This window comes from Thunnus thynnus, chromosome 13 (genome assembly GCF_963924715.1).
Source record: "Thunnus thynnus chromosome 13, fThuThy2.1, whole genome shotgun sequence".
NCBI lineage: Eukaryota > Metazoa > Chordata > Actinopteri > Scombriformes > Scombridae > Thunnus > Thunnus thynnus.
The window spans coordinates 30,692,468-30,711,490 of NC_089529.1; the positions used below are offsets into that span (position 1 = coordinate 30,692,468).

At 40.0% G+C, this 19,023-nt stretch overlaps 1 protein-coding gene across 3 annotated transcripts in view; it reads right to left on the minus strand.

Moving 5' to 3' along the window:
- Nucleotides 1–4,228: 4,228 nt before the first annotated feature.
- Nucleotides 4,229–19,023, minus strand: part of LOC137196170 (stromal interaction molecule 1-like) — a 36,041-nt gene continuing 21,246 nt past the window's right edge. For 2 of the 3 annotated variants that reach the window (XM_067609008.1, XM_067609010.1), the window contains 7 exons: nt 16,461–16,638; nt 16,186–16,353; nt 14,338–14,438; nt 13,831–14,066; nt 13,139–13,225; nt 10,881–10,944; nt 4,229–7,162 (listed from right to left, as the gene is read on the minus strand). In XM_067609008.1, the coding sequence (XP_067465109.1) occupies nt 6,679–7,162; nt 10,881–10,944; nt 13,139–13,225; nt 13,831–14,066; nt 14,338–14,438; nt 16,186–16,353; nt 16,461–16,638 (1,318 nt within the window). In that variant the 3' untranslated portion in view covers nt 4,229–6,678. The remainder of the gene's footprint in view (nt 7,163–10,880; nt 10,945–13,138; nt 13,226–13,830; nt 14,067–14,337; nt 14,439–16,185; nt 16,354–16,460; nt 16,639–19,023) is intronic. The other variant, XM_067609009.1, reaches the window with a different exon arrangement.

The following is a 19,023-nucleotide window of genomic DNA, read 5'->3' on the forward strand; positions in this document are numbered from 1 at the left end:
ACTGAGCGTGTGCAGGAACTTCACCAGCTTGTTGTGCTTCTTGTCTCAACCTCTGGACTTTGTACTTAAGTTCTTTAGTTTGATAATGTAGAAGCTGATTTGAAAAAAAAACCTCATTTCAACATGAATAATTATGTCATTATAACAAGAAAACCTTTTTATTATAAAGTAAAACTTTCCAGTTATAAGATTAGTTTCTGCTCCACCAGACTTCCTTTAGTTTCTGTTCATTTGTATGAAAATCAGCTTGTTGACACTTGAAACCTGCAGCAGAGTTCTGATCCATCGACATCACACCAGCTTTCAGTGTTTCTACTCGCAGCACGACCTGCACGTCACTGACACGAGGTTCAAGTCTCTGCAGCTTGATTCTTAAATAAAGCAAAGACATCGATCTCTGAGAGAATGAGAGTGTGAACAGGTGAATGTTGCAGTGCAGAGCGCTGTGTAATTTTATTATTATTGTTTTAATCTTATTTAATCTTATTTAAGGTGATGTTGTAACATCTGTCCAGAGCTAACGGCTGCATTTACGGCAGCGTTTATTAATATGTACTGTCCCTAAAATAAATAAACCAATAAATCAATAAAAACAAACACTCAACAACATAAAACAACAGCTCACTGAGTGAAATCAATGACAGGACTCAGGTGTTCCTGTTATTTTGTCCACCCCTTGTGTGTGTGTATGTGGTTTCACACATCAGAGGTTTTAGTGTGTTTTTCAGATTTTTGAGATAATTTGGATGAAGAGGAACTTGCAGCTCTGCAGGATGTTTCCTGCGCTTTACGGGAAGTTGAGTCACTCAACATGATAAATTTTCGTCTTTCATTTCTCCTTTTGAGTTTCTTCACTGTTGCATAAGAAGAAAATCTGAAACCGACAGTTCTTTTAATATGCGGCACAAAAAAACGACTGATTTTTGAATGAGGTTTTGAACAGAGAGCTCTTACAGGCAGCATTCTGGGATCTGAGAAGGTTTTATTTCAGATTCTTACAGACAAAATGACAAAAGTTTGGTCATCAACGAGTATTTAGACCTGTAAAAATGTAAATATTCCTCTTCTGGGTGTAGCTCATCTTTATCTTCTGACCAATCAGTGTTGGCGGTTTGTCCTCTGTAGAAATACCGGACGTGGTTGGAGGGGAGGAGTGAAACAGACGCTGCAACACAAAGGAGGAAACCTTATAAGGTGAAATTAATGCGACCGGAAAAGCGACCAGAGACGTGATGCAACATCAGAGCTTCTGTTAGGAACAAATTCTACGTTCACAAGAAACGTTTCACCCGAATGCAAACAAACACAGATCTGAGACATTTTCAGTTCATCGTCATGTTTACATTAAAGCAGAAATTATATTTGACTCAAAAATGTTATTTTAACAGACGTGTGGTCTCAAGTTATGCAACCAGAGATATTTGAGTTTGAATTTGGGACTTGTTGGTCTTTATTTGGGTCGTAATTTGGGACTTGGTGGTCTTTATTTGGGACTTAATTTGGACTTGTTGGTCTTTATTTGGGTCTTAATTTGGGACTTGGTGGTCTTTATTTGGGTCTTAATTTGGGACTTGTTGGTCTTTATTTGAGTCTTAATTTGGGACTTGGTGGTCTTTATTTAGGTCTTAATTTGGGACTTGTTGGTCTTTATTTGGGACTTAATTTGGGACTTGTTGGTCTTTATTTGGGACTTAATTTGGGACTTGTTGGTCTTTATTTGGGACTTAATTTGGGACTTGTTGGTCTTTATTTGGGACTTAATTTGGGACTTGTTGGTCTTTATTTGGGACTTAATTTGGGACTTGGTCTTTATTTGGGACTTAATTTGGGACTTGGTGGTCTTTATTTGGGATTTAATTTGGGACTTGGTGGTCTTGACTTGAGACTTAATTTGGGACATGTTGGTCTTTATTTGGGACTTAATTTGGGACTTGTTGGTCTTTATTTGGGACTTAATTTGGGACTTGTTGGTCTTTATTTGGGTCTTTATTTAGGACTTGTTGGTCTTTATTTGGGACTTAATTTGGGACTTGGTGGTCTTTATTTGGGACTTAATTTGGGACTTGTTGGTCTTGACTTGAGACTTAATTTGGGACTTGGTGGTCTTTATTTGGGTCTTAATTTGGGACTTGTTGGTCTTTATTTGAGTCTTAATTTGGGACTTGGTGGTCTTTATTTAGGTCTTAATTTGGGACTTGTTGGTCTTTATTTGGGACTTAATTTGGGACTTGGTGGTCTTTATTTGGGACTTAATTTGGGACATGTTGGTCTTTATTTGGGACTTAATTTGGGACTTGTTGGTCTTTATTTGGGACTTAATTTGGGATTTGTTGGTGTTGTCTTGGGATTTCATAACCCAGACTTGAGACCTACTTGGGACTTTGTCCCCTCTGTGTGGAAACTAATCTGAGCTGTTTAATGTTTTATTTTAAGGTTTTTAATAATGAACGATGACCTCACTGCATTTAACACTTTTTAGTGAACATCTGTTGATCTTCAGAGGCGTCACTGTGAAACATGAGATAAAATCTTATCACACATCACCTCACAGACACAAAAACACCCTGAATGTTTATCTTCAGGTGATTTTTGTAAAAATTGCTTTACATTGACAGAGGAGCAAATCACTTTTATTATATATATATTTATGATTTTATATCTTAAAAGTCTCTTAAACCTCATATTATCACAACTTTCACATTTCATACAAGTAAACTTTTGTTGATGGCAAAAAAGAAAAAACAAATCAGTTTTCAGTTTTTGGACTTTTTATATTATCCATTGTGTCAAATCTTCATCTGAAAAGTAACTAAAGCTGTCAAATAAATGTAGTGGAGTGGAAGTATAAAGTAGCATCACATGGAAATACTCAGGTAAAGCACAAGTACCTCAAAGTACTTGGTTACTTAGTTTCCACTAATGTGTAGAAGTCAGTAAGATCACATTATCAATGGTTTTAAGAGATAAAACAGCTGAATTTGACCGTTTACAGGTCAAAATGAAGCCTGAACGTTGCTTCACTTCAGTCTGCTGTTGTTTCCCAGCAACTCAGTGCTGCCACCTGCTGGTTCCAGTTCTGCCTCTTTCTGACAGGTTTCCCGAGCAGCTGACGGGTCATTGAACGCACCGCCTATATAGTCTAAGTCAACAGCTGAGCTCTTAATGAGGGGCTTTTGTCAATATTCAGCTTGATCAGACTGAGCTGAGAGATCATGACAGACGCCACAGAGACAGAACGATAAAGACGCTTTTCAACTCTTTGATGTCTAAATATAAAAATGACATTCAGGGACTAAAAAAAGAGCTGCACATCAAAACTCATAGATATCAAAAACTGATGAAAGTCACTAAAAAGTAGAGTTTTAAGAGTTTCAGCAGGCAGCAGATACACGAGTCCCTAACGTTATTAACCTTTGACCCCTGGTCACAAGTTTCCAGTCTCACTAGAGCGACTTTCACATCTCAAAAGGCCTGAACAGGAAACAAGATCCAGCTGTGAGAGCAGATTAAATCACTTTAGAGCACAAACTAAATTAGAAAGTTTAAAAGATGTCATTCAATAATACAAGTTATTCATTTGAAAGTCTGAGTCAGAGCGCTAGTTAATAATTTAAGAGCATTGTTTACTAATTAGAGTTCTGTGTTTTTGAGGGAACATTTGAGAGCACAAACTATTATTACACAAGTACAATTAATTCTAAAGCACAAGTTAATAATTTGAGAGTCGGTTTATTAATTAGCATGAATTATGTCATTCAGGATTACAAATGAAGTCATTAAATCATTTATTAAGATCAAATCATTCAAGTCGAGAGCACAAATTAAGTGATTAGAAAGCATGAATGAAGTCGTCTGAGAGCAAGTTATTAATTCAAGAGCAAGATTTATTAATTGGAGAGCAAGAATTATGTTGTAAAAGCTGAGAGCATGAATTAGTCATTTGAGTTATTCATTATTATTAAAATACAAGTTATTTATTCCAAAGCACAAATGATTCTTTCTAAAGCACAATTTACTCATTCAAGAGCACAAACTATTAATTTAAAAGTCTGAATTATTAATTCAGAAGCACAGATTGAGCAGTTTGAGAGCATCGTAAATTACAGAATTAATAAAATAAAAACGACACCTGATTATATTATATTCATGACTCCATTTGTTTCTAAAACATTAAACAGATGTTTCTGCAGGATAAATCCAGCAGAGAAGAAGAAACAGCACAATCAACCAAAGACAAACAGTTTATTATATTCTTCAATAGTTTGTTTATTGCCGTTGATTCATAAATAAACAGATTTTGAATAATGTTCCAATAAATTCAATGTTTTCTTGTACCAACAAGAGCTCGCGTCTCTGGTGCAACTTGACCTCAGTGTAAGTAGACGATGTTTAGATTAGCATCATGTGACGGGATTTCTGGGTAATGAAGTCCTCGCACAGCTGCTCTCACTGACAGCTGCTTTCTTTAAATAAACACACCGTGACTCTCGTCTTTGTTCAGAGTAAATAAAGTTAACTCGATTTTAAACTTCACATCCTGCCTCCGACACACATCAGCTGATTCATCACTGACCTCTGTTTACATTCGTACTTTCACACCTCACGTTAGAACCTGACACTTCCTCTACAGGCCGCCGTCCAACACTGAATATACTCAGGTTGTGTTTGGATGACGGTGGACGGCAGCGTCACACTGGATTTTCCTCACATGTGAACAAACCGCTGTTGATTCTGTGTTTATTGATGAGCATTAAAGGGTCAGTTCACCCAATTTACAAAACAAGCTATTTCCTCTCTTCCCTCTGGTGGAATCTCTCCAGGTTTTCACTGTTCTGCCTCCAACGCAGAACAACAGCCATGAAAGGAAACAAGTTCAGGAAAATACGTTTTTGTGGTTTTAGTGAACAAACTCTTTAAAGGACCAGTCCCACATTTACGTAAACCGTCTAACTACAGAACAAGATACAACGTAAATCAGACCTGGAGGTGTTGGAAGGTGGATTTTCAGTACAATGTTGTGATGCAAAAGTACAGTACCAAAAAAAAAAAAAAAAAAAGGTCATTTAACAGACCCCAAAAAAACGTTTTCCATCATAAATCATTTCCAGTAAACACAATAACAAACTTTACTGGTTTATATGTTAAGGTTCTTTGGTGAAGACTGAACAGGACTTGTTGTACTGCAGCTGTTTACAACACCTTGTTTACATGAGAGGACCATCTGGGGTTACCCTGGTGACGTTACCCTGGTGATGTTACCATGGTGACGTGGAGGTTTAGTCGCCAACCGTGACCTGCAGCGTCTCTCTCTTCCCTCGTTTCCCGTCACCTCTTTACTGTTATTAAACTTATAAAAAGGTGTGAAAAACCCACAATTATTATAAAATAAACAAGCATGCATCGCCATGGAAACAGAGCCCCTTAACGCCCCAAACTCAGATAATAATATCATAAACTCCACTCTGATATATACATATGAAACAAACAAAAAAAAAGCGTTAACAGACAAACAATGGACGTTTCCCATCATGCATCATCAACTCGTCAGCGGCTGAGACGTCAAAGAGCTCGATGATCCGGAGATGTAACAACTGCCGTATGATTTGGTCCTCGGTATCCCAGAATCCATTGCACCCCTGGTTCCTGTTGTTTAATGGTGCGTTCAGGTGATTCTCAACAACTCGTAAAGACGTAAACTTATCATATAATTAACTTTTATGTTGTTGTTTTCATCTTAACTCTTAATACTATTTTTATTTTTATTATTATTATTAATGTTCAAAAGACTAAACAGTTATATAAACCTCCACAGATTAATATCTGACACATTATTAAATATTATATCTTTTTATCAGTGATTTTGAGAAACGTGTTCCTTAAAATTTTCAGTAGAAAACTTTAAAATGATACTTTGTTTTTTTGTTTTAATGTCTTTATTCATTTATTTGTCCTTTCAGCTCCTGAATCTGACTGTTAAACAGAGTTTCATTCTACCTGTTTGTTCATTATGCGAGTCGTTACAGTATTGTATTTGTGCAGGTCACATGATGTCCTCGTTAACCGATCGTGTCCCACATTCTTCAGGTCTTAACGGACACTCGAGCGATGTTGGATACATATAAATACCTCATTAATACCTCCAGTGTGGTTGTTGGAAGAAAACTTTTTAAAATTTGGACTTTGAGTTGATGAAAAGCACCTAAAGGAACCGTTAGATTTGGTCTTTGGTATTTTTTTTTTTATGTAAAAAGCTTGTAACCATAAGTCACATGACTCATCAATAGTTTGTGTTAATGTTCCAGATGCTGATTTCTGATGTTCTAAGTTTGGTTTTCGGAGGTTTTTATCCAGAATGTTTGAGATATAAATTCTCATATTTGCCCACATGGAGTAATTTTATTTTTTTTTTGTGATCTTGTGCTTTGTAAAAGCCTCTTATCAGCGCCAGGCTTCTCTTCTTCTTCGTTGGTTTGCATCGTTGTCGGGCTCGTCCACCTCCGTGTCTCCTGGGTGGTTCCAGGTACGTCCCTCATCGTACGTTTCTTTTATCGATTTAATGTTTATATCAAACAATTTGCCAGAAAAGTTGAGTAAAAAGTGAAAGAGTGAAGCGTTTGGTTCGTTCATCACCATGACGATTCAGATTATCGGTCGGTAAAGCAGAAACGTTCCTCCGGTTCAGTGACGTCCCTGCTTCTTCTTGAAGATCTTATTAAAGGCGTTTCTCCTGCGTCCGCCAGACGACGACGACGACGACTCGTTCTCCTCGCCGCCGTCCTCCTCCACAGGACTCCTCCTGGTGGGGAGCTGGAGGCCCGTCCCCCGAGCGCTGATTGACGGGCTGGACGAGGCGGAGGACGAGAAGATGAGCGGGCTGTCGGTAGCGTCGGATGAAGTGATGAAGAGGGAGCGGGTGGAGCCGTGGGAGCCGTGGGAGGCGAGGGCGGCGGCGGCGGAGCTGCCCCTCAGCTCCCCAAGGCTGGAGCTCTTCTCCAGACCGCCTCCTCCTCCGACGACGACCCCTCCTCCGACCCCGGAGGCCTGACCCTGCAGGGGGTGGGGCCTGGACGACAGGAGGAGGGGCTTAGAGCTGTGCAGGCTTCGCGATTCGCCGTGAGGGAGAGGGAGGGAGGAGTCAGAGTCTGAGCGGTTCATAATGTCCCTGAAAGAGAAAGAGAGAAAGAATGATGGCAGCAAATGTTTTAAATGATGAAAGCTAACGATGCTAACGTGCTAATTTAGTACGTAAACATCATGGATGTGTTTCAAACTAAAACTACGAGACTAAAGTTTATTTTGCTAAAGGAACGATATCTTCTGTTCATCAGGAAGCTACGAGCATGTTGTTCTGTTGCTATGACAACCTGTCGCTGTATTCAGCTCTATTAACACATCCATGTAGAAACAACACTGGTGTTACACTAATATGAAAATGTATCAATTAAAGTATTAATTTAATTAGAAAACTAATTCAGATGGAGGAGGAAGTAGGACGGTTAGGAGGGAAACTACGGAGGCCCTGAAGTCCCAGAAGATGATTTAATCTCATGTGCACAAGATTTTAAATTGTGCAAAGAAAATTTTCACTCATCTTGTGAGACTTCGGGGCTCCGTAAGAAAACAGGAAGTAAGAAATGAAAATGAGAAGTTAAAGTGCAACGAAGCCTCGATCATGAACGATTTCTTTTTTCTCTTAAATTTGTTCATAATAATATAAAGAAGTGTATAATAGAGAAAGAGAAACAGGAAAACCCAACGTCTGATTGATTCGTTCTTCCTACATGAGAATCTGATTCTGCTTGAATCGTAATTGACAGGAAATCAGTCAAAACACCGACGTTCACGAGAAGTTCTGAAAAACTGGAGATTCTGACCATTAAACCTGTAAACTCTGAACTAAACTGAACTAAACTAAACTGAACTAAACTAAACTAAACTAAACTAAACTGAAGTGAACTAAACTGAAGTGAACTAAACTGAACTTAACTAAACTGAACTAAACTGAAGTGAACTAAACTAAACTAAACTGAACTAAACTGAAGTGAACTAAACTGAAGTGAACTAAACTGAACTTAACTAAACTGAACTAAACTGAAGTGAACTAAACTAAACTAAACTGAACTAAACTGAAGTGAACTAAACTGAACTAAACTAAACTGAACTAAACTGAACTTAACTAAACTGAACTAAACTGAAGTGAACTAAACTAAACTAAACTGAACTAAACTGAAGTGAACTAAACTAAACTAAACTAAACTGAACTAAACTGAGCTAAACTGAGCTAAACTAAACTAAACTAAACTGAAGTGAACTAAACTAAACTACACTACACTACACTACACTGAACTAAACTACACTACACTACACTACACTACACTACACTACACTAAACTAAACTACACTGAACTAAACTAAACTAAACTAAACTACACTAAACTACACTACACTACACTACACTACACTAAACTAAACTAAACTACACTAAACTACACTAAACTACACTACACTACACTACACTACACTACACTACACTACACTACACTACACTAAACTAAACTACACTGAACTAAACTAAACTAAACTAAACTAAACTACACTAAACTACACTACACTACACTACACTAAACTAAACTACACTAAACTACACTACACTACACTGAACTAAACTAAACTAAACTACACTACACTACACTACACTACACTAAACTACACTAAACTACACTACACTGAACTAAACTAAACTAAACTAAACTACACTACACTACACTACACTACACTAAACTAAACTACACTGAACTAAACTAAACTAAACTAAACTACACTAAACTACACTACACTACACTACACTACACTAAACTAAACTACACTAAACTACACTGAACTAAACTAAACTAAACTAAACTACACTACACTACACTACACTACACTACACTACACTAAACTACACTACACTAAACTACACTGAACTAAACTAAACTAAACTAAACTACACTACACTACACTACACTAAACTAAACTACACTAAACTACACTACACTACACTACACTACACTGAACTAAACTAAACTACACTAAACTACACTACACTACACTACACTACACTACACTACACTACACTAAACTACACTAAACTACACTACACTACACTACACTACACTGAACTAAACTAAACTAAACTAAACTACACTACACTACACTACACTAAACTAAACTACACTAAACTACACTACACTACACTACACTACACTGAACTAAACTAAACTAAACTAAACTAAACTACACTAAACTACACTACACTACACTACACTACACTACACTACACTACACTACACTACACTAAACTACACTACACTACACTACACTACACTAAACTAAACTACACTGAACTAAACTAAACTAAACTACACTGAACTAAACTAAACTAAACTAAACTACACTAAACTACACTAAACTACACTAAACTACACTACACTACACTACACTAAACTAAACTACACTGAACTAAACTAAACTACACTAAACTACACTAAACTAAACTAAACTACACTAAACTACACTACACTACACTACACTACACTACACTACACTAAACTAAACTACACTGAACTAAACTAAACTAAACTAAACTACACTAAACTAAACTAAACTACACTAAACTACACTAAACTAAACTAAACTACACTAAACTAAACTACACTAAACTACACTACACTAAACTAAACTACACTAAACTACACTAAACTACACTAAACTACACTACACTAAACTAAACTACACTGAACTAAACTAAACTAAACTAAACTACACTAAACTACACTAAACTAAACTAAACTAAACTAAACTACACTAAACTACACTAAACTAAACTAAACTAAACTAAACTACACTAAACTAAACTAAACTACACTAAACTACACTAAACTACACTAAACTACACTAAACTAAACTAAACTACACTAAACTACACTAAACTAAACTAAACTACACTAAACTACACTAAACTAAACTAAACTACACTAAACTACACTAAACTACACTAAACTAAACTAAACTACACTAAACTACACTAAACTACACTAAACTACACTAAACTAAACTAAACTACACTAAACTACACTAAACTAAACTAAACTACACTAAACTACACTAAACTAAACTAAACTAAACTACACTAAACTAAACTAAACTAAACTAAACTAAACTACACTAAACTAAACTAAACTAAACTAAACTAAACTACACTAAACTAAACTAAACTACACTAAACTACACTAAACTACACTAAACTAAACTAAACTGAACTACACTAAACTACACTAAACTACACTAAACTACACTAAACTACACTAAACTACACTGAACTGAACTGAACTAAACGGGACGAATCGCAAACTGACTAATTTCGACCTGCTGACATCACACATAACTGTGATCAGGTCAAATCTGAGTGTTCAAATGTTTGATGAAGGAGGCAGATTGATTAGTGCATCAGTGTCTTTGGGAAACGGTCGTGCAGAAGAAGATACCCGAAGCTGCCGGAGCGACAGCGCTGTCTCCGGGTCGTCGTCACGGCGCCCCCCGCAGGCGGGAGGCTGGACGCCGCCTCCACAGAGTGGAAGTAAGAGGAGCGGAAGAGCAGAGCAGAAAAATTAGCGGTGCTTTCAGTGTAGGAGGAAGAGGAAGAGGAGAAGTTGGGGGGGTGAAGAGGGGAGGCGGGGCCGATGGACGGGTGAGACAGGGAGGAGGACAGGGGGGGGGGCACGGGGAGGAACTCCAGCTGGCCAATAGAGCGGCTGCGGTTCTGCCGGCCACTGGGAGGGCGGGACGATGTGAACAGGCCACGCCCTTCCTGTTGATGCAAGTCCCGCCCCTCAACCAACCTCTGAGAGCTGAAGTTCAGAGCGGGGTCTCCCATCCTCTGTCGCAGGGGCATCAGACTCTGAGCTGCAGGACAGGAAGCAGCGAGAGATGTTTGTTATTTAAAAGACTGTAAACAAACAAACAACTTTAAGAAACTCAGATGTTACAAATGCAAAGATCAGATTCATAAAGCCGAACGTCTGCAAGAGAAAAAAGTGTCAAATGTGATAAAGTATAAAAGTGCAGTTTTAGTAGAAAAGGAAGTTTTATCTTAATTATTTTAGTTTCAGAAACTGATTTCATGATGTTTTTATTATCTGCAGTAAAACGTCGCCACTGCTGAAAAACTCCAACATTAAATTAAGATTTATATTCTCATTCATCTACACAGTAAGAAGGTTTTTACTAACTAGCTGTTTGTGTTGTAGTTTATTGACTAATTATGTGAACCAGCCAAACTGATCAGGTTAATTTTGTCTCCATATTATCAATATTCAAGTTACAGTCAACTTTTAAACCATAAAATGCAGGTTTACATCCAGGAAATCTGAGTTAGTCTACTTTATTTTCATATATTTTAAGTAATATTTTAATATTTTTAATATTTTAATATTTAATATTAATAATATTAATATTTGTATATATATTTTCAAAGTAAAATACAAGCTTTCATTCAAACTGCAGTGAGTCTCGTGGATCTTTTTCAGAATCTGACTCGAAAACCCACCATTTAAAAATACAGTTAAAAATTATATTGTATTCATATTTTATGATATTATATTATCAATAGGGATGCACGATATTATCGGCACGTCATCGGTATCGGCCGATAAAAGCTCTGAAATGAAATATCGGCATCGGTGAATTCTGCTGATTATGATGAGAGGACGATATGTCGTCTTCTCCTCCGCGGACTGTTTCACCCTGACGGTCCCGGTGTTTCCTCCGCAGGCTGCACTTCACTCTTCCTTCATATATTGTCTTTCTTGATCATATTTAGTACAATCTATGCTTGCATGCATAATAGTCTCCTCAGCCAGCTGGAAAAAATATGTGCATATATCAGTATCAATCAGCCACAATGAGTCGAGCATCTCTAGTTATTATACAGAACAGAATCTTCTAAGTATTCTTGGAGTTGTTTATTACAGTAAGTCTCTTGTTTTTTTGTGGTGTTTTGGAATCATCATATTCAGCTTTCGTCAGAACTGAAGCTGAAACGATGAAGATGCTTCTAGAAATGATGAAGACGCTTATAGCTGCTGCAGACCTGTAAGTGTTGAAGATGTTAGTGAGGAGGAGGAGGAGGAGGAAGAGGAGAAGAAGAAGAGAAGCAGGTCAAACTGTTGTTAAAGTCCTGTTGAGGTTTCCAGCTCTTCAGAGAATGAAAAGGTGAGCAGACGAAGGAAAAAAAAACGAAGCGTGAAAACATCCAAAAACAGCTTCGTCCGGTCTGACCGGACGGCGGGGGAGGAAGAGGGAGGAAGAGGGAGGAAGAGGAGGACGGTGAGGCTGCACAGGTGAGGAGGCGTTCACACGGACACCTGCTGTCCGTCATATTCACAGACGACATGAAGCAGCTCCGTCAAAACTTTAACCAGCTGGAGGAATAATAATTCTGCGTTTTGTTAAATATCGTGTGAGAGAAGAACATGAACGTCATGTGATCATCAGTCTGCAGACGAGGGTCACATGACTGCTACTGTGAGATCAGTTTGGACCTCGTTACTCTGGAGATGTTCGTCTGATCTTTGACGTGTCACAGATGCTCATGTGAACGACTTCTGGTTGATTTAAACCTCTGTTCTTGTCGGGTTTTTTCATGATTAACGATGTGTTTCTGACTTTCTAGTGACTCAAAATGTTTAGTCGTCTTTTTAAAAACTGCTGTGTCATCGAAACCATCGAATTTACCAAATTATTAAGTTTTCTGATAATTAAAAAGTTTTCTGATATGAGCAAAAAAAAAACAAACAAGTAGAACAAAGTCAACAATTTTTTTTTCAATCTATAATAGATTGAAAACGACTAATTTTAAATAATTTTAATGGATGAATTAAAAAGAAATTATTACAATTAAATGTGATTATATTAAAAAAAGCACACAGCGCATCTAAAAATAATCTCATGAAACTACTAACTACTAAAACATGAAATGATGTTTATTTAGAGTTTGGGATTGGTCGTCAGCCTGATCTGATTACAGAGGTATAAACCAATCAGAGAGAAGGGAGGGGGGTGGTGGGGGGGGTGGGGCTGAAGGAGGGAGGGGGCCAACCCGAGTGTTTCCATGGTGATTGGGTGTCTACGATGCCACTCAGAGGCCAGAGGTCGCTCACTCGCCGGTCCATCTGCCACGCAGCGTCTGAAAGGAGCCAATCAAGAGAGAGAGATGCCGAGAAAAGAGGACCAATCACAGAGAGAGGAGGGGGTGGGGGGGTGGAGACAGTGAGCGGACCGCAGGTGAGCTGAGACAAGATGCAGGTGAGCCTCTGTAACAAACCTCCGCAGTGATGCAGTCAATTCATCATGTTCATCACTTTACTGTCAGTCAGACTTCAATATTCATAGATGACAACATGTGGATTCATCCGCCGCTTAAAATAGTCCCGACAGATGTGTTTTCACCTGCTGTTTGTTTGATGAAAACTACAGTCAGCAGCAGTTTCAGGAGATTAATGAGGATTTTTTTTAAAAAGACTAAACGCGACCCGGACGGTTCTGAGCTGTCGGGTGTTTGGACCCCGTTTGGATTCCTGCTCAAAGGTTAAAGATGAAACTAGGTAAATATTCAGAAAGTCAGAAAGGATTAAGAGACAGATTAACACGTTGTTGGTCGTTTTTAACAAACCAACAGGAGGAAACAGGGCGTTTGTTGGGGACTATTTTCAGCGGCGGATGAATCTACGTTTGGTGCTCTAGTGTGTGTAAACTACAGCGCAGGTCGATGGGAGATGTTGATCGACTTACACTGCAGCGTCCCGGGAGACAGGATGTCCTCGTCCATGTCGTCGAGGTCGTCGGAGAGGAGGAGGTGCTGCGGGGTCGGAGGTCGCAGGCCCAGGAAGGACGGGTCCAGGTTGAGGGCGGTGGCCAGAGCCCCCAGACCCGGGTTGTTGACCAGACAGAAGCCCGTCAGACACTCGATCTGCTGCCAGCGGTGGAGCTTCTCTCGTAGGGCGGCCGTCACCTCGCCCAGGGCCTGTCTGAGGGGGGCGGGGTTATCTTATAAATGACGCCACACTGCTAAAGATTAACCCGCTAGCACCCAAACGTTTAGTCATGTGACCCCTTACAGTGTGAGGCCGCAGATCCACCAGAGAGACGTTTCATAAAAAATATTCAGTTTACTATCAAATATAGAAAGAAAAGCATCTAATCGTCACGTTTAAGAACCCGTCAATAAATTAATCAACCAATCGCTGCAGCTGTAGTTTAGTTCGACGCTTTAAGGATTAAGGGTCAAAGGTCACTCACTTGGCTGAGAGGATCTTGTGGTCGACGTCGTCCAGCGAGGAGCTGTGAGCCACGTGGAACGTCCCGAACAGAGAACTCCTCTTCTTCTTGATCTTCTCTGCCTGAAACACCATCATCATCATCATCGTCATCATCATCATCATCATCATCATCATCGTCATGGTGAACTGTCTCTTTAAAGGACGAGTTCACAGTGTTTCAGTCCATCTTGAACCAACCGTCAGTCTTCAGATGAACATTAAACATGTTTTTCTTACAGTGGAAGTGACGAAGGACAAAATCCTCCTTCAGTACAAACATGAGTTCAAATCAAGAGGAAATCTCCCAAAGTTCAAATTCATAAAGCACATTTAAAAAACAACCACAGTCGACCAAAGTGCTGAACGATAAGATATCAGGAATAAATTAAAACAACACGACTGGGTAACAAAACAAACCAGAACAAACAGAAAACAAATAATAGTGGATCACTGGGTTTTAACGACAGTCAAAGGCCCGAATGAACCAGTGAGTCTTTAGTTTGGACTTAAAAGTGTCTCAGGAAGGAGAACACTTCATTCCAAGAGGTCAGCTGGTCCAAAGTTTTGGGGCAGCTACAGCAAACGCACGGTCATCCCTCAGTACCTTAAACTCAGTCCTAGGTAAGGTAAGGGATTAGCTATAACCCCCCCCTCCCTCCCAGTTGGTGTTTTGTAGTCAGAAGTGTTTCCATGCTGAGGGAGAATAATATCACAAAGAGATTTGGCACTACAAACATAATCTCTGGAGGATCTCATCACTGGATTTGTCTCATTTAAACAGCTGAAGCTTCGTCTTATCTTCAGATAAACACAACATATTTTAGTTCTGCTTCACTGAAGCACATGACGACGTGTTTTTCCTCCCAGTGTGTTTTCAGTTCTGGTTCGAAGCAAAACAACCACACAGACCCTTTACAGGAAGTGGTCTCAGTATGAACTAACCAGGAGCGCTTTGCATGCTGGGATGCTGAGTGAAATCCACAGTTGCTAGCAGCTAGCAGGTCCGACCTGAACTAACAACCAAGTACGTCTTCTTCTTGATACTTAGGCAGATCGGAGCTTCTTCAGGACCTTCTGACCAATGAGAGGAGAGAATGTTCTCACCTGACGCTTGATTTTCTACCAACAATGAACTGATCTACTAACAAGTGTTGTGTATCAAAGCCTGATGTATCTTATTAGTAGGTCTGTAGTCTGCTGGTCGATTAGCTGGTCGATATGCTCTCGTCCGACTAAATTCTCATTGGTCGAATAATCTCCGTGTTATTTTCATAAGGAGTAAAGTGCTACATCAACAGCTTTCCAGGATTAATCCATTATTTCCTGCGGCGGGAGGGACAGACTAACTAATTACCTGTGAACTTTGAACTCGCCCAACCTGATGGAGACTGCTGGGTCTAACTGTACTCAACGTTTACTGAATCTGTGTTTCTTCATAATGACACAACGAGAAAGGTTGTCAGTCTGGCAGTAAATGTACAGCACAGACTACAGTGTGTCAGTTAATAAATGCTAAAAAGTCACGTCAGTTGTTTCCTCAAATGCTGGAAAAGTGAAGGATGTTAGCTCCAAAGTTAGCAACACAAGACACAAAACAGAGAAATGTGAGGCTGCCGAGTTTACTAAACCCCCCCGACCAAGATCTTCTTTGGTTGACTACAGCTCTACTTATTAAAAACACGTCAGTGAGTCACAGCGCTGCACTGGGTCACATGATCCTTCATCATGAAGAGTTTGGTCATGTTAGTTTGTTTAGAAACGGATCCATAGACTAATAACAGTCAGTTTTAATACAGATTGAAGAGTGTGTGTGTGTGTGTGGTCTCACCCCCTCTCTGGCCTGCAGCAGCTGCCTCTCTGCGCTCTGTTTCTTGATGTTGTAGTACTGGACTTCGATCTCGTGCGTCAGCTGCAGCCACGTCTGCAGAGCCTCCGGCGGAGCCCAGCGAGCCCGAGACTCCAGCTCCCTCTCCGCCTTCTTCAGCGCCATACGCACCTGCGACACACACACGCATCATTCCTATGACAGTGTTGCCTTCCTTGATGTCGAGTTGCAACGATTCCACAAACAGCTTTTACTGCAGTAAAGTATGTGGGTGCTACCTGCTCCAGCTCCTCCTCGGCGTATTTCTGCCGGCTCCTCTCGTTCTCGGTTCCCTCTCGGAGCTCGCGGAGCCGCTGAGCTTCCTGTTTGGCCGAGCTGATCTCGCTCCTCAGCTCTTCCTCCACCTTCACCTTCTCCACCTGAACGCAGCGCTGCTCCTCCTGAGCCTGCTGCAGCCTGACGGACACAAACCCACCGAACAGCTGCGTTATCTTTCACTGAGTGTTTATTCCTGTAATGTTATCAATTCCACTAAGTGTGTTTTTATTCAACTTGCACATAAAAAAACGCTAAAAAATTCAATAATGTTGCACTAAAGTGTCTCCTGCTGTCTGAGTTTAACAACAGACTGAGTGAATAAATGATGACGTACATGAATCATGTGACTTCAACGTCACTGAAGAGCTGAAAACATCAGATCTGTGTGGAGCGATGATGAGGAGGAGACTGTAACCTTCCTCACATCAACACATGAAACTAACAGAAACGTCATATTTCCATCTCGACACTTGATCAGCTGTTGTACAGACGGATGTTTGTGTTTATGGCAGATTAACTGTTTTCACTGTTATTTGTTGTAAGAATTTCATTTAGTTGGAGTTGCTGTATGTTTAGTTTGTTGTCAGCAGGAGGCGCTGTGACTTAATCTGAAGGCGGGTGTGTGTGTGTGTGTGTGTGTGTGTGTGTGTGTGTGTGTGTGTGTGTGTGTGTGTGTGTGTAACGGAGCATGAAGGAATGTGTGTGTGTGAGAGAGAGAGAAAGTACTATTTTCAGAGAATGAGGGCGAACACACACACACACTGCAGTGTCAAGGGATTAAAGAGAGGAAATAGACTTGATGCTTCAATTGATCCCCGTGGATATGTAGTGTGTGTGTGTGTGTGTGTGTGTGTGTGTGTGTGTGTGTGTGTGTGTGTAACAGTATATACGTGACCTGTCGTCAGTATATCACCACCTGTTTGAATCTAATTTACTGTCACTGTATCCAGTCCAGCTGCAGTACTCGCAGTACTGCAGTTCCTACTGTAGTACAGCAGTATTATTAGTGTACATGAAGAAGATTAGTGCACACACACACACACACACACCTCTTCATGTACACACCAACATACATAAACACATCACACATTCACAATCGGCCCAGGCTGTGTGTGTGTGTGTGCAGACTGAGCTGCTGGCCACTCTTTGACCATATAAGGAGTTTAGACAGAAAGCCTCAGCAGAGCCATCCACACACACACACACACACAGACACACACACACACACACACACAGTAGATGAGCTATTTCCTGCTGGTGGCTGCAGAGTTTGAAGTTTAATCACATGTTATTGTACAGAATGATTCTGGTTTTAATCAGTTTCTGAGATCAGAACGTCTCACACTGAGGCCTGTGGTCACCTGTTATCACCTGTGGTCAGCTGTGGTCACCTGTGGTCACCTGTGGTCAGCTGTGGTCAGCTGTGGTCACCTGTGGTCACCTGTGGTCACCTGTTATCACCTGTTATCACCTGTGGTCACCTGTGGTCACCTGTGGTCACCTGTTATCACCTGTTATCAGCTGTGGTCAGCTGTGGTCACCTGTGGTCAGCTGTGGTCAGCTGTGGTCAGCTGTGGTCAGCTGTGGTCACCTGTGGTCACCTGTTATCACCTGTTATCACCTGTGGTCACCTGTGGTCACCTGTTATCACCTGTAGTCACCTGTAGTCACCTGTGGTCACCTGTGGTCACCTGTGGTCACCTGTGGTCACCTGTTATCACCTGTTGTCACCTGTTGTCACCTGTTGTCACCTGTTATCACCTGTGGTCACCTGTGGTCACCTGTGATCACCTGTGATCTGGATCCGCAGGTGACCACAGAAACAGTGTAAGGTGCTACTAGAGGCTGTTCTTAGAGACTCGCTGGGAAGCCAGTGAGCACTGACAGTAGTAGTACTAACAGTACTAATAGTGGTAGTACTGACAGTACTAATAGTAGTAGTACTAACAGTACTAATAGTGGTAGTACTAACAGTACTAATAGTGGTAGTACTAACAGTACCTATAGTGGTAGTACTAACAGTACTAATAGTAGTAGTACTAACAGTACTTATAGTGGTAGTACTAACAGTACTAATAGTGGTAGTACTAACAGTACCTATAGTGGTAGTACTAACAGTACCTATAGTGGTAGTACTAACAGTACTAATAGTGGTAGTACTAACAGTACTAATAGTGGTAGTACTAACAGTACTTATAGTGGTAGTACTAACAGTACTAATAGTGGTAGTACTAACAGTACTAATAGTAGTAGTACTAACAGTACTTATAGTGGTAGTACTAACAGTACTAATAGTGGTAGTACTAACAGTACTTATAGTGGTAGTACTAACAGTACCTATAGTGGTAGTACTAACAGTACTTATAGTGGTAGTACTAACAGTACCTATAGTGGTAGTACTAACAGTACTAATAGTAGTAGTACTAACAGTACTAATAGTGGTAGTACTAACAGTACTTATAGTGGTAGTACTAACAGTACTAATAGTAGTAGTACTAACAGTACTAATAGTGGTAGTACTAA